Here is a 23,610-nt window from a genome sequence, read left to right on the forward strand (position 1 = left end):
TTCAATTATTTTCTATAATATATTTGTAGCTCCTCAAGTTATTTATATTTTTTTTAATACTGTTCTTCACCCATAGGCCATAGCCAAGGAGGTATTCTTTCACCATGGCCATCATTGTGATGGTTATGAATATTACAAAATAAACAAGGGTATTTCAGACCTTCAATTAATTGGGGAAGCAATGGTGTCCATGAGATTTTGGATTACGGTGAACCCTTCACCATTATTAGATTTAAATGTGCATCAACTTGTTGGGAAACATGCATGCACTAAGAGAGTCACCTTAGATTCTCTTAAAAGTTAATTCAATACTCTCAAATATTTAGCTATTTTGAATCAAGGTGTAAAGACCCGAATCAGAATTCACGGCATCAGCTTCCATCGATTTCAATTTAAATAAAGTCAGAAATGGATTTTTGAAATTGGAATAAGGAAGAAGAAGTAATGATGTACATAGGTCTAGTGGTTTTTTGGAGTTTTTTTTATTCAAAAGTGTGAGATGTTAGGAGTTAGAGGGTTATGGTTCCACGTCTCTTTGTTTCAAGTCCTTGGAGCCTTTGTATACTAACACGATTACTCTCCACCTAATGTCAATAAGATTTTAGATTGTACCTCTCACATATTATCAAAATCCTAATCCCTTTGTTATCTTCTCTAAGTTTTTTTATTTATATTTAATGTCGAAGCTACATGTGAGAGGAAATGTGAGATGTTGGGAGTTTCACATTCGTTTGTTATGGTCTGTTGTGCCTTCATATATTTGAAGAGATCTCTCGAGTGTCCTTTAAACTTTTGGATTGGAACCTTGTACACAAAACTTGTAATCTTGGTAGAGGTATAAGAGAAGTTTAATTGATTTCAAAATAGGGTACAATTTTTTTAAGGGTAATTTACACATACCCCCCTGAGGTTTGACGAAAGGATATTTTTACCCCCCAGGTTTGGAAAATTCTGCATACCCCCCTGAGGTTTGCAAACAGTAACAAATAAGCCCGTTCCGTCAATTTATGACTAACGGTGTTAAAAATATGGGATGAAATGACAAAATTACCCTTATAAAAAAAAAAAACCTCTACTCATCTTCCCCAAAAAACTTACAACTCGTTCACCGGCGTCGATGCCATCCCACTCTTGCCGGATTAGTTCGGTTGTCTTTTGTCTCTGAATATCAAATGCCGTTTGACGCTCCGACGAACACCTTGGCTCGAACCAACCTCCTCACCTCCTCGAACCCAATCTCCTAACTACCTCGGCTTGCCCTGACCTTGTCACCGTTACTCCATCGCCACAATGGTTCCCTACCCCTTCTGAGATGCAGCCTCACCGGAGACAGAAGACCTCAGATTTTGAAAACACTCTGGCGCCCGTCTCTCCTTTCTCTACCTTTTTCTCCATTAAACATGTTAGAAATCCCCGCAATTTCTTGTTTTGTCGGATTCTCTTAGCTTCTAGTTTTTGTTTATTTCAGTTCAATTTTTGTTTTGATTCTTGAGAAACCTTGCGGATGCAAATGTTCAAATCGTCGATGGTATCACACCACATGACGTGCTTCGAACTCTCACTTCAGAATTCCTTTTCAAAGGGGCAATTCTAGGGCTTTCTCATATTGAACTCAACAAGCTACGGCTTTGCTTAGAATTGATTCAATTTTGTAATTGGTGATTATGAGTCTCGTATTTGGGATTTCAGAAACGGAAGGAGAAGAGGGTTGGGTGGCTTATGGATTCAGGTGCCGGCGATTTGACTGGAACGGAAGGCAGAGGTGGGTTGGCAGCCATGATTGGAGGTTGAGAGGGTATGAAATCGTTGCTGAAAGGTAGAGCTGAAGAGGAAGCAGATGGGAAAAAGGTTGATTTGCGGAAGATCTCTCTCCCTTCTTCAGCATCTTTCTTTGCTTATAGTTTCTCTGTTATTTAATGTTTGAACTCCTCTCTCTCTCCCCCCTCTTCCTTGCTTCTCATCCGAAAAGGGAAAAAACCAAGTTTTCTTCAAAACCCCTTTGCAAAAGAAGATTGACTGATCGAAAGCTCTCTTTTTGATCTATACTTGAAATTTTTTATCTAAACAAAAGAAGATTGGCAGTTCAATTTTCGGGTTCCCTATTACAACTATACTTAAAATTCTGGACTGTCACTGGAAGACTGCTGCAGAGGGAGGTGCCGTGAGGAGTTGCGTTGCCGCCAGAGGTTTCTTTCTTTTTAAAAAAAAAAAAAAAAAAATCCACCGAAAATCATTGCTTAATTTTGAATTTGAAATCGGAATCTGAATCCAAGATTTTGTTTTTGTTGTTTTCTACGTGAAGTTGCCAGCGATACCTATAGAGAGGAGGAGGGCAAGGACAAGGAGGAGGAAGAGGGTGGGTGCTGTACAGAAGTGGCCATGAGTACGAAGAAGAGTCACTGGATGACTGCTGTAGAGAACTGAGGCGGGTGGACGACAGGGTGCAGGTGTCCGGCCATAGAGAGGGCATTGGACGAGGCGCAGAGGGAAGGGGAAGAGGACGAGGACGAGAAGGGAAACTGTATTTCTTCGTTTTGAGTGGGATCTTTGGAGTTTCAAACCTGCAACTCATCTTCCCCAATCGATTTGGGGAAGATGGGTTGTAGGTTTTTTTATTTTTTGGCAAGGGTAATTTTGTCATTTCATCCCATGCTTTTAACACCTTTAGGTATGAATTGACAGAATGGGCTTATTTGTTACTGTTTACAAACCTCAAGGCGGTACGCAGAATTTTCCAAACCTGGGGGATAAAAATATCCTTTCGTCAAACCTCAGGGGGGTATGTGTAAATTTTCCTTTTTTTAAATCATGATTGGATTAAGACATATGAAGTTTACATGTGTTGCCTGTAATGCACTTGTCCGTTTAGGTAAAAGGTTATCTAAGGCGCCAGGGCAGGGTGCAGCGGTGCGCTAGCACCTCATCTCTATGCATATCTTGTCATGCTGCCCTCGGCTCTCCTATATACAATACCGTTTTATCACACCTCATACGTGCACACACTCTCTCTCTCCAACTGCTAAAAAGCATTCGAGGGGTATGCCAATAATTGGATGTGGTTAACTCGGAGCTGCATCTAATTGAGTATTTGGGCGCGAATTGCACCGCTCTCACTTGGGTCCCACCAGTTGTTTATTTTTGGCATGAAAATCACTAATGAGAGCCTAAGGTGCACATGATATGCGTAACCTCTTATCCTACGCACATCCCTCTCTGTGGATCTTACTCTTGGACCTCAACTGTCACGTCTCACTTCCATAAATGATAAAACCCATTTGCTTACTCAATCCTCAAAATTACCATGATGCCACTAGTGAAACTCGTTACTAAAATTAAAAAGAAAATAAACACTAAATAAAATGAATAGTGGAAGAGAAGACTTTTGATGATTTGACCAAAGATCTTCTTCAATAGTTTATGAAATCTACAAGAGGAGATGATGGATGAGCAATGAAACGTACAGTTGCCGTGATGGGTTTTATTATCATTTTCTATTAAGATCAGTATATTTTTTTCCATTACAAAGTAGATCATCTGTCTCTCTCTCTCTCTCTCTCTCTCTCTCTCTCTCTCTCTCTCTTACATGGAGATTCAAAGTTTTTTTCTTTTCCGGCCCACGGTACAGTAAGTAGTAATTGGTAAGATCAATAAGAAAAAAATGAAATATCTGAATGTTTAGAGTAGTCTTTAGATTTGACACAATTAAGGCCTTGATGAGAAAACAGCAGAGCTCGACAGATCAAAGGAACTCCAATGATCGTTGTTGAATGGTAAATTAGGATGCCACGCAAAATTATGATGATCTGTAGGTGACGGGACTATGGAATCCAGTCCTTGTACCTGCGACGTCTGCCATGAACAATTCTGTAACAACGCCGCTGCCGGAGCAATTTCCGACCATAAAGCCATGCCCTGATCGAATTCGTTGCTTAATATTGTTTCTAATCCGTAACAGTTGGGAGCAGAATCTATGAACTGCGGACTCCTGCATGTTTGGTCCTTCAATCCGAATTCGAAATCTCCCGTCAAGTGAACTTCCTGATGGGCTAATAATTGTTCTTCTGGGAATTGAATGGGTTGCACGGATTCATGACTTGGAAGGTCGTAAGAGGACCCCGTTAAGCTAAAAGGCGAATGCACCTCCACCACCTGATCATCACCAGGGAATTCTGCAGATAGCCCTGGATCCAAACAAGAGTTCTGATTCTGATTCAAGAACTTGGCGAACACTACCGCAAGATCAATATTCGAAGCTTCAGTGGCAGTGGCAGTACTGTGAGAACTAGTAGTATCCGTAGTAGTGGTTGGATGTGGAACCATCGTGGGATTTCCTAGTCTTCCATCGGAGAGATACGAATTAGAATTAGAATTAGTAGAGCTAGAAGTGGTGAGTGAGCGACAGAACGTGAAGGAAACAGAGTCTTTCACCGGAGAAATCCTGGTGGCAGACTTGGTGGAGCGGCGATTCTTACGGCAACCGCCGCCAACGGGTACGTTACGGAGAGAACCACCTTTGGTCCAGTACCTTCGACAGCCTTTGCAGAAGTAACGAGGTTGGGAGAGGCTATAGTTGTTATAGTAGCAGAATTTGGTGTTGGGGGAGGCGCAGCGAGGGCAATTCGGAGCTATCTCCGCACTGGTCTTCCATCTTCGGTCCATCACCATGGGTCTTGATGGGCATTGCAGCAACTTCTCACCTGCTCCTGTTGTGAACATTAAGATCGATGAACTGATCGATTTCACCAAGAAGAAGATGGAGATCGAAGAACTGAAGAAAGGGAAAGACGGAGAGAGAGAAAAAAAGAGGGAGGGAGGTGTGGGGTTATACTGTTATAGTGTGGTATAAAAGGCAACCAAAGGGTGGACTCCATATTTGATACGTGTCTAGATCGTATAGGCTTCTTTCATGCATTCACTCGCCTTACCAAAATGACAAAACTACCTCCCAATGGGACTAGGCTCAGGTTGTCATCCAGATGGAATCCACTCCTCTCGATTCCATTTGGATCGCATCCAGGCGCACGAGAACATGAACCTGAGCCGGCCTCTTCAAGTTCTACTACCTACCTACTCTGTTTCAGGTTCAGACCCCGATCAGCTTCTCGTAGGGTCCAGATCATGTCTGTGGAGTATAACAATGCTGCAGTGGGATATACACTGGGTAACATTGTAAATTCATTACTATGTTTTGGATATATAGGTTATGTGAGGGGTACTATAGTAATTTTACAAATGAAAGGAGAGAGAGAGAGAGAGAGAGAAAGGTTACCGTGATACACGGGCTCAAGTAGCAGAGCACGTGTTTAATAATCCAACGAACGAAAAGGTCGCAATGGAATTGGGAAGATGTACGTGCCGGGCGTGTAAGCCAGTAGTGTAGTGAGTTAGTGGCTACTCGTCACCTCGAACTTCGTCCCTCTTAGGTGTCAACGTCAACGTTCCCATAGTTCGCGCCTTCCTACGGTTCGTAGTCTTCGGACCGTGGGGCGGGTTTAGGAGTGAAAATGCGGGCCCGAATCCGTGTAATTTGGCCGACGCCACCCAACCAAATCGAAATCGACTGATTATTTTTACCCAAAAAAGAAAAAATCGACTGATTATTAATTCTTCTGGTTTCTGTCCTAAGCCTTAACCATTAGGATTAGAATCACATTAGGCAAGGGTAATTTCAATTTCTTTAATAGGGGTAGGAGTGTAATGATGACTCGCGAGTCTGGTTACATGTTCATATCTAGCCAACTAGGAGTGTATCTGGTTGGTTTCAATTGGGCCTAATCGGTCCCCACCAATTTCAAGCCTTGCACAGTTAGTCCGTTGCGATAATGTTTAGGTAATCAAGCTTCGTAGACTAGGCATATCGGTCCATAATCAGGGTCATAATCAATCTTTAAATGGGTTAATTGGGCTATTAATGGGCTCATAAACAAGTTGATCAAACTATAAACGGTTGGTCTGTCGATCGGTACCGGTCAAGCACTCATCAAGCACAACCTTGGAATCAAAATCAAATCAAACTAAATAATAGGATTGATTAGGACTAGTCAAATATTCACTCTCTTAGGTGATGTCGTAATGTATCATTGGGTCTATGGGTCTTAAATTTCTAAGACTTTAGTCCAAATTTTCCATTGGTCGAGTATAGGTCCGCATATATGGGCTGAAAAATTACTCACTTTTGGATTTGGGGATCAATTAAGTACTGTTTAACTGGGACCATTTAAGAATCAGATTTGGCCGAACCTATTAATAATTTATCTTGGTCCTAAGACATTGGACCAATTAAATATTTGGTCTGCTCTAGTCTTGGCCTCATGGGACCAATACTAATTAGACCGGGCACTGATTAAAGAAGCCAATTGACCGAACTGACCTCCCTAAGTAGTTCGGGTTATGGTTAGGGTTGGGTTCAATAGGAAACCTGGACCACCCACATTGGGGGCAAGTTCTCGTTCCCACCACCAAGTCCCCAACCACCCTCTTTTTTTTTTTTTTTTTTTTTTTAATTTCTTTCTTATGGTGATGTCTAAAGCAGGGTTTAAAAATCCGGAATTAGAGCCTGGATTGGTCTCCTTTCATTCCGATCTGAATCGGCCTCAGAATCGGTATATTCCATGCATCTAGGGTTTTAACATATAAGATCAGTCGGTTTGTGTGATTTAGGCCTGTAGATGGATCGGATTCGGCTCGGATATAATCGGATTCGGATATTTCTTGGTTGAATTCGGACACCTCTAAACGGATTCGGATGGATTCGTATGTGAATCGAATTCGGATTTTCGACCATCGGTTTACATCTTTGCCTTGTGTAACCCGAACCTTCCTCCCCCTAGTGGATACAATTCACTCTCAACCCACAGCTTTAGATCATTATTCTCTTTTCCTCATATTCTAGAACCTGTTGAATCTTCAAAAACCCTCAAGATCATTATTTAAGTATTGGGATTTTTTTCCGGATATCTCTAAACAAATTCGGATGCTCCGAAACGGATACGGATGCTGATCAAATTCGGATTTTCGGTTATCCATTTACAACCCTAAACTGTGATTACACTTTCATGAAAAAAAAAAAACATATAAGATCAGTCTGAGCCAGATCATGGAGAATCAGAATCGGCCTAAGCTGGTTCAATCCAATTCTCAAAACATCTGTCCAAGGTGTTACCATGTTTACCATAGGTTAGAGGTCACTAATTAACAAAGGAAAATGTCAACTCCATCATTACTAATACTAATTTTGTAATCAATTTAAACTTTTATTGCATATTAAGATTGAAATTTTTTTTTTTAAATTACTTAGTATATGATTGAAATTGTGTATGAAATTTTTTTAAAATTTTTTTTATTGCATATTCCAGTTTATTCTTTTTGTAATTATAATTTCTGCGTCTGGGTAATGCCTAGATGTTAATTCTGTATTGTCTTTCTTCTTTTCTAATATATTTTTGCTAGCCTTTAACAGAAAAAAAAAAAATGGTAGATAACCAATCAAGACCATTCCTACATTTCAAGTGCCAGAATTGCCAAATCACCCTACCATATGTGGCAAAACTAGGTAAGTCAACAAAATGTTCCTTCTTAAAATGCCGTCAACGTACAATGCCCATGTGACATTTATACATCTGTTGCGTCAAGAACTAGGGCTGGAGCAAGCTGTTCCTGCAATATAGAATTAGCAAGACATGGTCGGGCTGAGCTGATTTCTCCACTCTGATGCCTAAGTCAGTACTCTTTAGCAACAGATAAGAACAGTAGAATTCAGATGATCATGGAAGGAGTACGGTTTACCCAACTATTTATAGGCGATGAGCGAAGCTTTAAGGGTAGAGTCGTGCTCTATTAGGAAAGGAGAGTCCGAGGCATGGAGTGAGATAATTTAGGAGTGATTATAGGGATAAGGTTAATCCTTTTAACCCCTCACGTCTTATTAGGCGGCGTATGAGCAATAATCTCGGGCCATCAAGGCCTGTCTGGCAATCGTGCTCCTTTTTTGTGAAGTGTAGTATACGGGTCGTCCTCGCCCTGCATAGGGTGGTCATGGTCCCGGTTTGGTCGTACTTTTAGGACGGCTTGGTCTAACGACTTCTCGTCGCTCGATCGTGCCCGGCCCCGTGCCCACGATCTTTGGGGTCTCGTGTATGCGTTCGATCTCGCTCTTCTAGACAGGGATAGCTCATGCTCATTCTGCACGACCTCACCTCGTCCCTGATACACGCGTCAGCCTCTCATTGACTGGTAGATTTGTGACGTATCAACATCTAATTCTTATAGATGTGCCTATGTCCTAATTAAGAAGATGGAAAGGTAGATAGAGTCCGAAGTAAGGATATAACTATACCATACCGAGTCGGAGATGGGACCCATATCGCATGGATGGTGTGAGATCCAAGGGGAGAGGACTCTCGTGGGTAGTTGAGCCGGAGTCAAACCAGCATGATATCATATCAATACAATACAGATCGTATTGGTATCAGGCTCCAACAATACTGATGTACATGCATGCCGATGTGGTACAAATACTTTGAACCATGAGGGAGATGGATCCCTACCTTCATGTTATCGGATTAGCTAAGAGTTTCGATTTTTTGATCGAACAACTAAACATGGGTAAGTTTGATTAGGTCTCGCATCCAAAGATGGCCTAAACCCAACAAATTAATGAGTGTAGAAGAAACCCCATTACCAGATAGATATCCTCCATATTGAATGAGAGGAAGGGATTGGACGAGAGGAGTAATAAGGGAATAAGAGATAGAGACTCGACCATTGTTTATATACTGAAAAGAAGAGAAGAGAATTGTCATTCCCGTCCACCCATTTGCCTGCCTACACTCTAATTAACAAATTAAGAAGAACTAATGAAGAGAGAGAGAGTAGATAAGATCTATATATATATATATATATATTTGGTAAGGCCAGCTATGTGTGTGGATGGTTGTTAGGTTTCGATGAAAACCCAGATTAATTCTTAATCCTGTAGGTTGTGTGTCGTTTTCGTGAGGAGGTTTCATGATTGAGTTTTGTCCTGTGTAAAGAAGCTAGCTTTGTGAGAGAAGTGCGAGAACAACAACGTACGTACACCTCAAGCAGTAGGGGTTGTTAGCTTTCGATCGATGATGAAACCCAAAATACTAATAAATCATCAAAAACATGTGAGTTCTGTCCTGTTCTGTTCTGTGTTCTGTTCTGTTCTGCATCCGTCGTTTTCGTGAGGTTGTATGATTGTGTTGTTGTGTCCTGTTTGAAGCTTCTGAGAAGTAATCAGAACACCTCAAGCAGTACGTAGTAGGGTTTGGCTAAGGAGAAAAAAAGAGAGAGAGAGAGAGAGAGAGGGCCATGCCCATGCCTTTCCATCACTCACTCATGACTCATCAGTAAGTAAGTAGCTTCTTCTACATACGTCTCAAATTAACTTTGCTGTTTATATGCTTCGTTCCAAACATAAGCATGACGAAGTAACTGAAGACACTCCAACCGTCTCCTCCTCAACTCAACACTCACCCTCCAATGTTATTATTACCTCCTGAATCAAGATTATTTGTTCAACATTTCAGCGTAATAAACTGAAACACTATCCCATTGTTAGACTCTCTCTCTCTCTCTCACTGTGACATTCATGGTCTACCATGTGGCAGACATGGTGGGCCCATTTGATAAAGATGGATTGTATTGTCTATTTTTATGGATTACCGTAGCCATCTCACTATTGATTTTTCCTTCCCAAATTAATGTGAACCACACGTTGCTCAAGCAATTGGTCCAGAGCCCGACTAGGAAGTGAACCAGGAAAATGGCCCGACCAAAACCAACCCCCGCCCCGCCGCAGGGGGGGGGAGGGGGTTTGTTATGGGTGGGCCGTGGGCCGTGGGTCCATCGTTCTCAAACACATACCAGACTGATATTCTGTCACATACCCAATAAATGGATTTTTCAGATTAATAAGTGAATTTCTGATAATGAATCAGATCGATATGGATACGGATACAGATACTGTGTTTAATAACCATGCGTATGAATGTCAATCGTAGATTCAGTCCAGTTTCATCGAACTGAATCGGTTTCATTGTAATCGGGTCACTATTTATTTATTTTTTCCTTTTTGGTTTTCCGTTTGTTATCAGGTTAGTATCTATCTATATCTAGTCTCGATTTTTTATCTGGTTTAGTCCGTTTTTCAGTTTCAGTCGATGCATATTCAATCAGTTTAATTTGATTTCGATTTCTACCGATTCTATTCAACCCCAATCCAAAACCAAAACAATTAGGATTTAATTTGATCCATGCTGGATCGATCAGTTTCAATCGATGCAACTGGTTTGAACTAAACTTTAACACCCTTAACCATTTTGCTTGGGTAATTTTACCAAGGAAGAAGGTTCTTTGAACAAGCAGCATTAGGGAACGCACCAATGAGGGGCAATTGAATGGTTTTGTAAACAAGGGGCAGAAAAGTCATTTCATGTGAGGAGAGAGAGAGGTGGCAGACTGCAAGTGTACCCAGTGCCATCCCCCAGCAGCTGAAACTAATATGTCTGTGTTGCCTAACAAATCCTCTTTTTTCGTTTTTGTCCATCAAGTGTAGCCCATTACTTGCAGCCTATGAATAGGCCCACGGGAAAAGGGTTTCTCAAAATTGAGACCCATGGGTAAGCCCATGAGGAAAGAGCAGCTCATGCAGCATTTTTTAAAGCATTTCTTAGGGCTCCTGATCATCTGAAGTAGGTGGGTCAGACCCAAGGTCTTAGGTGTTAGTATCAGAACCCGTACTGGTCTTGGACGATACCGATACCGACACTGATCGACTGTATTTGGCCGGATTAAACCATTTTGCCCCTCAAAATATCGATACCTTTGTTTTTGGACCATTTTACCCTCCCTTATACTGATACCATTACTACGGTATTAGTGACCAAGGATACCAATACTGATACCTTGAACCATGGTCCGACTACTCCTACTCTCTTTACCATGGTTTAAAAACCCGGAATTGGGATCCAGATCGGTCCCAAGTCCTGACTAATTTCAGTCCGATTCATATCGGAATGGCCCTGGATCAGTCCAGAATCAATATATTCCAAGCATCTAGGATTTTTTTCATACAGAATCAACCCAATCAAGATCTTGGGGAATCGGGATCGACCTCAGCCGATTCCGATCTGATTCTTTAAATCCTGCCCTTCAGACAAGATGTGCAGGTTCCTCATCCACCAAGAAAATGCTCTCACAGTGCCTTTTTATTGGACAAGATTCTTCACCACAGTTAATGAACCCACTTGGAGTTTATGTCATGTTTTGTGATCATTAATTGAAAGATTACACTTAAACTGTGTTTGATTGTCTTCCTAGGAATACTAGAAACAAAAGCCATTCCCAAATAAGCAAAGAGCCCTACAAATGAGAGTGCCTAGTTGAGATTGCTACCAAGGTTTTAAATTGTTAAAATTTCATAATAGCCTATGTTTTGATTGAAGGGCCAAAATTGAAATACTGAAAATTTGGAAATATTTCAGATTTCATAATTTTGACACTTTTTTTTTCTTTTAATTTTCCTGTACTTTGTTTTCCATTCCTTTTTTATTTTGTACTTCATCTAATAAATAAGGTATAAATATAATATAAGAAAAATATATAAAAATTCCATATATATTGTCAAATTTCATCCCAAATCTTGAAAAAAAATCAGCCCAAATTTTGCTAGAAATAATTTTTTTAAATAAAAAGAGATTTTTTTTTTTTAAATATTTCATTTTGGGTTCTAGGTCTTTTTAAAACCTTGATGGCCACTATATTTGAGTATGAGTCCATTATTTAGGGCATCCTATCTAGAGAATTCCTCATCAGTCCTATAGTTAAAAATAACTAGATCATCCTTCTGCATTATAGAAATTGTATCTGTGCCTGAAACCTTTACATTGAAGTGTTAATTGGCTGTTGTACTACATAATTGTATATCGACTTCATGTTGGAAAAAAGGCCCTTGAACTATTCATTTTCAACTTGGGTTTGCTACTAATTGGTTCTCAGAACTTGCTAGCTAGTATCATATGTGATGATGTAGTAAGAGTAGTAGCCTTCACTATAAGCCCCCTTTTATACTTGGGTTTGCTACTAATTGGTCTACTAATGACCCATGAACTGTTTATCATTTCAATTTTGACAATTCCATTAATTTAACTGGAGGACAACTATAAATGGATAAATAGTTTTAACTTTCATTGGATATTCGGAATTGATGGACTTCCAATAGGAGCAATTAGATTGATGAAATTCATTAAAAATTAGCTACTTTAGCAGCTTGGTCAGTTACTTGTTTGTTTCATTTTTTTAGGTCAGCAATGTACAGCCAAGGAGCTAAAGTGAAGACTCACTAGATATACAGTTTTTATGTGTGGTAAGGTGAAGAGGCACTTGTTCCCAGGATTTGGCAAAAAGATGCCACAGACTTTACTAGCTGAAGCAGCTAGCACCTTCACAAATAATACATATTGATTTAGTGGATCTTATAATATCTTCATAAAAAAAAGTGTAAGATGAAAGCAAATCATATGGACAAGTACAATTAAGGCTGTGTATGGTATGCATTCTAGGAATAGATTTTGGGTCTAGAACACATTCTGAAGGGAGAAAATAGAGATGAATAAAAGCTTGATCAGTAATTTCCCAGAACATTCAGGAAGTGGCACAAGAAATAAATAGTTATAATAAGATAAAAATGATTTTGCAGCTCATTGAAAACTTGAACTAGAGAAAACAAGAACTTTTACCTAATAGAGCTCCAATAAGAATCTGAATTTTAGCATGTTTAGAATGAGAATCCTATGTGCTCTGACATTGGATCTCTGCCACAGTAATATCCATCTAGATAGTAGAGAGCCATGTATCAAACTCTAATTCTATTGTGGGAGGTCAAATTTAGTGTCCAAATTGGTGGAGCTGCAGAAATATGGGACAAGCAAAAGGGAAAGCAATGCTTTTAATGGAAAATGTAATTTTGGAAGCAAGTTCATGGGTGCAATTTGACAAAATATTTCTCAAATTGACAACTACGTCATGGAAAAGACAAAAGGAACAAAATTTCATAGAAGGAAGAAAGATAAATAATTGTCATTCTTTCATTTACTGGTGCTGAAGAAAACTCAAACTCCTCTAGTCAGTCCTACTCTGTCATGGCCAAGAATGAGTTGTTATATTTGTGACATATTCAATGTGTCCTGGTAAAATATAATCAGCAAAGGAAAGAAAGCTGGTTTCAGCACAACAATGAGTAAGCCATTTAAGAATCAGATACCATTGTCCAAATCAATCCTAGTGGATGATCCAGATTTATACTACCTTATTCTTATCAATTCCATAGACTCCTTTGATATAATGACTGGAGTTATAGAGAAACTCAAACAAAATGGTGAGTTGGATATTCATACTCATATCCATTGTAATTGTAGTATAGTCTCTCCCCCTTAGCAATATCACGAATGGCAACCAGTAGGACACGGCATTCACCATTCACATTATACCTCACACATTTAAGATTCTGCTTCTTCATGCCCTCCCTGCAATGAAGAGACGCTTTAAGGCACCACTGGATTGAACAACTCTGTTGGAAAAAAAAATGCTACCAAAAAGAAATATATTATATACCACTACATACAGTGGAGAGACTTACGGAGTATGGTTGTTGATGCCATTGATGAAACGAGCAATGTTTCCCCGTTTATCAGGGCAGATAACAAGACTATTAGATGGGTTTTCTGCTAAAAGGAGGGTCATCATACTATCACAATCATCATGTTCCCGGTTCTTAATGTAATCAATGTCACCTGTGTATTCTGTGATCAATGTCATATCTTTTATGTGACTGTCGGCCTCCACTGTGTAACTACACCAAAATATTAAACATTTATTTAAGTTAGAACAAGCATAGAAGCCAGCAAATCCACCAAAGACAAGAAATTCAAATTGCAAATACCCTTCGCATGAATCAAAGGCTACTACAAGTGGAGGCCATTCTCCTCTTCTGCACATGGCTCTGCAATGCTCTAAGGTTTCTATGTCTTCCTTACAAAGAACCTAATAGGAGAACCGGTACAACACACTTAAACTCCAATACAATGTTCCTATAACCAAAAAGAGAATTTGTAAGGAAAAGATTTATGTGTGAACCTGCATGCCACCCTTCTCAAAACTGGCCTGATTTGCAGACCTTGGGACCATGCCAGGCATGTAAGTTAGGTCATTGCTGAACTCCATGTGCAGTGCTGTTAAAGCAGTAGCAAGGGAAGCCATTTGTTGTAGCATGCGCTTAGGATCTTCTGTCGGATGAAATGGCAATAGTCTCCTCCTTTTCTTATACATCACTATCGTTTTACAACGCTTCCTACGCTTCCTAGTATCTGCAATCAAGCAAGACGAAGAAAGAACTCTGTTCATGAAATAATTGCAACTGCAAAATGCAAGTAAAAAAGTTCAAAATGAACAGCACAAAGTTTGGCATTAAAGTAAGATGTTGAAGACCACAGTTGTCAAGGCATTGCCTAGGCAGGTGCCTTGGTGTCCAGGCGCCTTGACAACTAGGGTCACTTTGGTTGCCTAGACGGGCACCTTGTCGCCTTGCGTCCAAGCCCACTTCAACACCTTGGGTTGCCTAGATGCCGTGACAACTATTTTGAAGACAAAATTGTACATCCTAAATTAAAAGCAAACAATGATTCAAAAATTACTCATGTCCCTAATGAGCATTGATTTTTATAATCCTATTTGGGTGTTTTATCTTCAATTGATGCATCAAATTTCAAAACCTTTTTTACCATATGAATTGAATCCAATTCAGCCTGCAACCAGTGGTAGAGAAATCTTAACTGGAAGAGTTCTAGGTTCACAATTTCAATTAACACCTAGTTATCTTGTCCACCATTGCATCCACTCCTAGGTTAGCTTGGATGCTCTTAACTGATTCCTAAACATGCTTCTAAACCAGATTATGTTCATTCTTTGATAATGCAGATTGCCCAAAATTCTACACTAGAAAGCAATGATGGACTTAATTTTGTAACAGTTTAATAGAAGTTTCTCTTAAATTGTCTCTATTTAATATTCATTGGTCATAGGAATATGGCACTCTAAAAGTGCTTCCTTCCACTTCAGATTTACTACTCAAGTCTTATGACCCTTGTGGGTAATTAAACGTAGGTGTTATCTGCTTGCTTGTCATTTCTGCTACAGTCTTACCCGGCACCCCATCTCTGTGAATGTCCTCCCAAAATTGGACAGCATGTTAACAATGGGAAAGGCCATGGCCCAACATGAACCCCCTTCTCTTAAGCTCAAGGAAGATTGCCTATGATTGAAAAAAATATAAAAAGAGTGTACTTGCCTTGAGGAGAAGCACATTTATCAGGAGTATCAGAGCGCTTTTGAATCTGGAAGAAATCGACAATCTTTGTCTGCTTCAGCGGAAATCCTAAAACCAACAAATACATTCTAACACCCATTACCATTCATCGTTCATGACTTAACCAATCGATGAGACCCACATAGACATGCACGAACAAAGGAAAATGGCAACTTAGAAGAGAAGGGGGGAGGGAAAGTGAAGGGGAAAAAAAACAAAAACAAATCCCTACTTCGTAATCGAGTGTGGCCAGAACAGGCAGGGCAAAACCAAGGGCCAGTGGGAATCCGAACAACAATGGGTCTCAAGCAGAACATATGGAATCCCTTGTCGCATTTATCACAAAGAAGCATAACCTCAGCTCGTTCATCGGACCCACACTCCTCGCACCCGACATTACTGTAATCTCTTTCAATCACTGCGTACGGTGCCATCTCCATTATCTCCTTCAAGGACTTATATTTCTTATGAGGCGGAAATAAGGGCGGGCATCTTGTCGCCTCCGTGCGTTTGGTAATGGAACCTTTGAAGGAGAAGATCTTCTCCGATGTTGACGTCGTCGTGTTCGAAGGAGCCATGGTTCTTCCTATGATTGATTGATAGGTGTATGTGGGAATTATTCTGTTCCAGCTTTAGTCGCTATCTTCTATATTTTTTGTTGCAGAGAAGAGAAGAACAGGTTATGAATTAATAAGAATACCCAAATTAGTATAAAATTAAATGAATGTAGAAGGAGAGGCATAAAATAGAAGAAGGCAAACGAAGCTAAATTTTAATGGCGAAATAGATGCAGAGGGAAAGTTTTGCTAAAGTACGCAGTGATGAGTGCTAAACAAGCTGATTCTGTTTCTATCAAAAAAAAAAAACAAGCTGATTCTGTGGTTTTGAAAGACTAATATAGCCTCAATACAGATTGTGATAGGTGATAAATTGGTCAAGGGTTATGGAGAATTTTTAGTCATTTCACTAGTGAGTGACGAACACGTGGAATAGCTTGTTGGGCCAAATGGAAGGAAATCGAGAAGACGCGGGGAGAGAGGAGTAACGTCTCTCTTCTAATACCACAATTCCACGTCCGGAATCGATATCCGGATCGGTCTTAATCGGGACCAGGATTTTAAACTCCTAATGGATCATCTGCACGTACGTGTTGGTGAACTTACATCTGAGAGACATTCACATGTCTTTTTTATTTTCATAAATGCTAACACGCCATAAATAAGTTAGGGAATTCAAGCTAATAGATCGAAACTGGCTAACCAAATTGTTAGCTGTTGTGTCACAAAAAAAATAAAATAAAATAAAAAATTATTAGCTGTCGATTAACAATGCCAATTAGTCCAATCAGACTACAACCAAACACCATTATCGACCAATTAATCATCGGGCTAAGCCCAACATCAAATCTTTTGCTTACTGGTCGATCCAATGTTGGGATTTAACCAGCTGTTAGATCACTACATCATCCTACCATATGGCTCAAATTAGTGAACAATTGATAAACTTAGCTTTCCATTCTCTCCTTTGCGAAAACAAAATGCAAGTCTTTGTGCGGGAACGTAGGGACTACGCACACATGGAAACCAATGAGATTGTATACATTTGCATCTTAGGATATAAGATTTCCATCTTTCATGGGGGTGCCAACGATCATTTCGCCCCCATTATGTCTGGGCGTGACCCACCCCCAACCCCAAGAGAACATTTCCCATATTTGAAATTGAACAACTATTGTTCAAAGTCCAACCAATTGGACACTCGGGTTCAACCCAAGGTCTACGAGGAGTCAGACGTAGTCGCTCGTATGGTTAACGGTTAACACTCAACACTTGTCTCTTTCACTTCAGGAAATGCGTCTTTGTAAACGTTTGATGGTAGTGAGTAAGACAGGTGTCAAGTACTAACTGCACATGCAGCGTAACCAGCCTCGTCTATAAGGCCTGATAATCTCCCTAGTTATTTTGGGATAATTTATCCTACGACCAACATATTGCTTGGTTTTTTTCATATGTTGGGCTATATGGGAGAATGGTAGAAAAAAGGCCATTTTTGTAAGGCCGGCCCAAACCAACATTTGGATCAGATATATCTATATAAGTCTTTCAGGCCTGTAAATATTCTTCCATTGGTTGTGACAAACCCACACGTGCACAATGAGGCTGGGCCGGCTGGCAAACTAAAAGCCGAGGTTGGACTGGGTTGCGCTTTGAAAAATTATGTACTGCAGTTTTCTGTCCGGCCTAATTCTCCAGTGCCTGTAATAAAGGGGGGTGGACCCCACCCAAACACAATGTTTGGGCAAAGATAGAGTAGTCATTATACCCCCTTTATTATAAGGACTGGGGGAACTGAGCAGGGCAGGGATCGGGAGGGGATAAAGCTTTCTCTCTCTCTCCCCCCCACCCCACCCCACCCCACCCCACCCACTCCCTCCGCGGTGTGTGGAAGAAAATTAGAGTCAAAGTCATGGTTCCCCATGAAATTGACTTGTGACAATTGCAAAGGACAATCTAGGCCTAGCTAATGGCCAATTTGGGCAGATATCAATTGATCAGGCCTCCGTGGGACCTGAAAAAATATTAAGTTTTACGGCAAGAGTTCCTTCACCCTTCTTCTATCCCTCGAACTATTTAGGGGGGGAAAATTCTCGAGAAAAAAAAAACTATTTTAGAAACATCTATTTATTGGCAAAACGTTTAATGTACGGTCATGCACGATGTACAGTCGTACTTGAAACCTTTGATGCTGAAAGCGATCCTACACAAATCCCTTCCCTCTATTTTAGGTGTTCATAGTGTTTTATTAATTGTTCTTAAAGCAATAGTAAAAAGGTTAGGGATTCTAAGAAAGAATTGTTTGAATCCGAGTCTAGAGGTTGGTTGTTATTGGTGAAGTCTACTTTCAGTTTAGAAAGTGCTATGGGAAATCTGAAGAGGGCCTTTTCGGCCTTAAAACGCTTTTGGATGGCCTAAAAAGTGCATACAATGTCGAGATCTTCAATTTGATATGTATATTGACATATGTTAGGTTTAGGTGCGACCTTGACCATGTGGGATTTTTGGGTTTCTAGGGGTGTTTTTGTATTTTTTTAGGTTAAGGTTTTTCTATTAAGTGTCCTTATCTTGTTGAGAAAGGAGGTGAGATTTGAGCGTTTGTAATATTCTTCAGAGAAGTAGTGAAACCAAGTTTTATTGCCGGCCGTGGATGTAGCCTACCTTCTTGGGGGTGAACCACGTAAAATCTCTGTATTGTGTGTTTGTGCGTTTGTTTCTTCTCTTCTATTTTCGTTTTCTTCTGCAAATCCTATTTTTGGGCATTGTTTTTTTAACATTGGCTACTTTGTATAAGAATATCAATGGCTACGACAAACTCCAAACTCCAAACTCAATCCATCCCAAGACTCCTGCATTGGCAAGACCGACACCGAGTAATGACTCTATTTTTATTAACATTTCAAGGAGTGAATGCCTCTTTGCAAAGTAGTGATAAGACCACCTACATAATGATCCTCCCCTAAACAGCCTCTCTGCAAAGCAAAGATAAGGTTGCGTATATAATCACCCTTCCCAAACCTTGTAAGTTGTAATGACGGGAGCCTCGTGCACTTGGTACACCTTTTTTAGACCTCCTAATGGTTGAGAAGAGTAAACAAATTGGGGTGTCAATGTGTCATTCAAAGTTGATTGTTAAATGATTTAATTTCAATTTTAGAACATGTAGTTTTTTATTAGTTGGACATGCAGGAGGGGTTGGAAGGTAATCCCACACACACCTGTATCTAGGCGCAAGAGCTACCAGCTACGCGACCAAACAACATTTTTTTTCCCTTTCGGTTTTCATTTAATCTAATAAACCTACAAATTAGGACCAAATGTACAAACCTAACAAAAACTTCGATTGAATCAGGAGTATTAATTAAGAAATAATTAACCCTAGCCAAAACACAGACAAAAAGTTGTAGATTTGTTCTTTCAAACCTTAAATTACAAGGACAACAAATGGTATATCCCTCGACTTAATTAAAAACAAGGCAAAAGTTCTATCACGTCTTAGTCAGATTATCAAGAAGATCCACCATTTAGTTGGATAAATTGTAGCGTGTCAAATTTCCTATTCAAAATCCAATCAAATACTCTCCCATATATGTTAATGCATCCTAATATTCACCCATCCATAATTAATTAAATCACCTATTGGTTATAGGCGTATTTAATTTTTGATGTAAAGATTGACCTATAAATGAATCACATCCCGACATAGGGTGCTCAGATGAAGCTGACCCACTAGAATGAGCTTTCAAAGGGAAAATCTAGTCCTTTCCCCCCCCCCCCTTTTATTAGGTTAACAAATAGTCACTAAAGTCCATCTAGGTCACTAACAATTAAAAATATAAATAGAGGAAAAATGTTTTTTGAGCCGCCAGGAGGGTACGCTACTACGCTGGCATATTCTCTCTCTCATATGAAATTATCTCGTTCCCATCTTATGGGCAAAATTATTCCATCACACCTAATTAATGTGCTCTCTAAGCCATTTGTTTATAAAATCATTTCTCATAAAACAAATAGTTTTGTATCACATTTTGTTGATTCATGGTGAATGAAGAATTTCTTCACCAAGAACCAAGAAAGAACCTCATATGGCATGAAAAGGGTATTAGGTAACATTGGGAGGCATTATCAAATAAGTACAATACGAAAGGGGATTAATTATGACCGTTAGGGTTTGAGTGTTTCATTCATTGTGGGTGGTGGAAAACTTTTTCTTTTTTTCTTGTGTATAATAAGAAAAAGAAAGAAAGAAGAGTAAAAGACCAGCCAATATGTAATGGTTGTTGGTAATATAGAGGACCAATTGGTTGAGTTATCTGGTTTTAAATTGGATCTGGGATGGGCCAACCTAACCCAGCCAAACACAAGTAGGTGGCATCTGTGTTTGGGCACTAGTTTAAGAGTGTAACTGAAACTAACATCATCACGTACCTGATGAGATCAGGTTCAATCTTCCTTTCCCAAGGGTGTCATAACCTAGTCCAAACCAGTGAAATCGGACCAAATCAATTGAAAAATCTCAAATCAAACCTAATCGAGGTTTTATGGTTTGGTTTCAGACTGGAGTATTATGGAATCAACTGAAAAATCAGACTGCATTAAACTAATCAAACATTGAAAATCAGACAGAAACTAATATATCAAATCGAATTGAAATCAAACCTTTCTTTGTTGATTTAGTTTTGGATTCACCCATTCTCACACTAAAACCAATTCAATCCGATCGAAACTAGATCAAACCGACTGACAGACTCCCCCTACCCTCACCAGTAAAAGCTATTGGTATTTATGATCATATTAATCATAACTGATATAGATTGACTTGGCATTTCGTGCGCATTCTCTGTCTCTCTCTCTCTCAAATAATTCCTCCTATCCAATGGCAATCTTTGCCGAGACAATCAAAATTATAGGTATCAATATCAATTTTGGTATCGAAGATCGTATTGGTTATTAGTTATAACCGATATGGATTGACTTGGCATTTTGCACGCGTTCTCTCTCTCTCTCTTTCAAATAATTCCTCCCATACAATGGCAATATTAAATATTTGCCCAGTCATTGATGAGAAAAACACAGGTGACGGTTGGGGCATCTCTGTGAGAGAGAGTGAGAGAGAGAGAGAGAGAGAGAGAGAGAGAGAATTGAAGGAAACAGGACCGGCAAGAAGCACAAAGTCTAAGGGATCAATAAATCAAAATTTCTCTCTCCCAAATCCCAATCAATCATACCAAAAAAGTCTTTTAATCTTCCCCGTCAAGCTGAAATCAGTCAACCACCAACCCACCTGTGACTTGGTCGCCGGTTCATTCTGGTTTTCATGCAACTCGATCCGGCTCCCCAATTCTGCTTCTCACGGTGTGTTTGGCTCAAGGTTTTGGTCCATATGGGATGGTTTTGTCCTTAATTTTGATTAAAAATCTACTATTTAAACAGTTTTACTTTCAACAAAAACTATTCCACTGAAATCCCAGATCGTGCAATTATTGATATTAGACATAGACAACATCAATGCGGATCGACAGATACACCCATAGCTTACCAAAGTAACCAAAGTGGAACCCAGATTAAGGTTTCAAATCCTACTAATATTCTAGGCTCTGGTTGTTTTTTGGTGTGGTCAGGTTTTGGATGGATTGGGTTATCGAGCCCACAACCCTGACCCAACCATGATTTAGGGAAAAAGGTGGTCCATTCTGATTCGAGTCTAGGCTGGACCAGCTCGTTGTGTGTTTTGTGTCTATTAAGTGACTTAGTTGGCAACCTTAATAAACACTAAATTCTAAAGTCAATGTCGGGCAAGACCAGAGGCCACTTAAGGGGCCTCAGGATTGAGTTGGGGTTTTAAAAAACCCGGCCCAATCCTACTCTAAACCCTAAAGATCTAAACAAATTCTTTCAAAGTATAACATGTCACTGCTAGTTAATTGGTGGGCACTCAATTAAAGAACCACACTTCAAATGTCCAGGTAGGGTTGCTTTGGTCTTGGTCAAGTCTAAAATTTTGTAGAATTCAAACGTTAGGTTAATTGGGCTTCTTTTTTTTTTGATAAAATAGGTTAATTGGGCCAGGTGGACAAGATGGTGGATCTTTATTTAAATTAACCACCTGACATGAGAGATGAAAACTACTAGTTGTATAAACACACAGAGACACAGAAGACAAAGAGAAACTAATAATAAGAAACTGGATGATACCTATTACAGACCCCCACCCCCTAGTCTACTGCGTCTCTCTCTCTCTCTCTTAAATTTCTTTCTAATGCCAAAAGGCATAAACAAAATCTTATTTCTTTTGAAGTCAAAAACGGGGACCGGTTGGCTAGGGAGACGTGAGAACTGTGAACGCCATGTAGCTTATATGATAAGATAATAATTACCCAAAAACATATCTCAGTCCTCCCTTGCTGTAATAAAATAAAAAAGAAAAAATCGCGTTCAAAGTTTGTCTTACGTCACCACTCCCCTTATCTGACGTGGTACAAACACACACCCACGTATACAATTTCAAAGCACCACGATAACCCTCCCACACTCCACCTATCTATCTATCTATCTATCTATCTATCTCACCCCGCCCAACACCAAATTGTTCGATCAACAGTAAAAATTATGAGGAAACGGCTCTCTAAACATGGGTTTTTTAATTCATTTTCTTTACAAGAGAAAAATTATAAAATTAAAAATCAAATGTGAATGCATGATTTCTATACCTCGTGTTCAGATAGACTTTTCTCAAAAATTATAATAGACTTAGTTTTCCTTGTCTCCTGAATAAACATGTTTTGCTGGTGGGATAGGATTCAATGTGGGTATTTCTAACCTTTGACAATAGAAGGAGAAGGTTCTCAAAGCAAATGGCATAAAGGAATTCACCAATGAGATGTGACAAAACAATATATTATATAGGAGACTCAATCGATTAAAGCTTGACATTAGGCTGACCGGTTTGTAATAAATTGCCTGGTGCTGGGTCTAACCTGATTATGGACTGTGTTGTTCTCGATGTTCGGCTTAGTCCAATGGACACAAACAAGACTAACCGGCATCATTAACCGATCGTTTAGGGCCCGATTAACCCGTTAATGGCCCAATTAGCCCACAAAGGACCTTTTGAAGCCCGATTAACATGGGTTCGATTAAAACCCATTGATCATCTGACCGGTCCACCAGATGGAAACGTGTTTACGCCTAATCAAATAAAGGGTCGGTGATGGCGAGGGCCTTTCATTGATTGGGCCCGAGCAGTTGAGACTTCTAATTAAGCTAGCCAATTCCTTTGTTAAAGTGCATTGACTTTGTCAAAGTATTTACAAATTAGTACTGTGCATCAATAAATTAATTATGTATTTATATCGGGAGAGGGATCTTGATGCCGCTAGTGCACTCTGTGCTTCGATCGCACACCAAGCCACCATCCACCAATGAGAAGGGGTGACGGCGGTTCGGTCAGCATGGAGCAGGGAATGGATCTAGCGGCGTGTACACTCCTTTTCTCATATATATAAATGAATATATTTGTAGAGATATTTATATATCATTTATCAAACAGCTGCCCTGCCCCTTTTATTAGTAGTAGTCTCAACTTTCAATAGATTCTGATCATTTCTATTTCTGTCTCTGTGATTGATTCGTTGAAGAATTCAATAATATCTATCTGTAATTGTTTTCCTC

General features: G+C 39.7%; 1 protein-coding gene across 1 annotated transcript; it reads right to left on the reverse strand.

The window, feature by feature from the left end:
* Window positions 1-13,293: 13,293 nt before the first annotated feature.
* Window positions 13,294-15,994, reverse strand: LOC122659036 (probable Histone-lysine N-methyltransferase ATXR5). The gene is made up of 6 exons (XM_043854197.1): window positions 15,618-15,994; window positions 15,368-15,454; window positions 14,158-14,387; window positions 13,964-14,064; window positions 13,661-13,873; window positions 13,294-13,547 (listed from the first exon to the last, which is right to left on the reverse strand). The coding sequence occupies exons 1-6, from the start codon at window positions 15,961-15,963 to the stop codon at window positions 13,388-13,390; spliced, it is 1,137 nt and encodes a 378-aa protein (XP_043710132.1). The 5' UTR covers window positions 15,964-15,994; the 3' UTR covers window positions 13,294-13,387.
* Between the last annotated feature and the right edge of the window lie 7,616 nt (window positions 15,995-23,610).

The sequence above is a fragment of the Telopea speciosissima genome, chromosome 1 (genome assembly GCF_018873765.1).
Source record: "Telopea speciosissima isolate NSW1024214 ecotype Mountain lineage chromosome 1, Tspe_v1, whole genome shotgun sequence".
Lineage (NCBI taxonomy): Eukaryota > Viridiplantae > Streptophyta > Magnoliopsida > Proteales > Proteaceae > Telopea > Telopea speciosissima.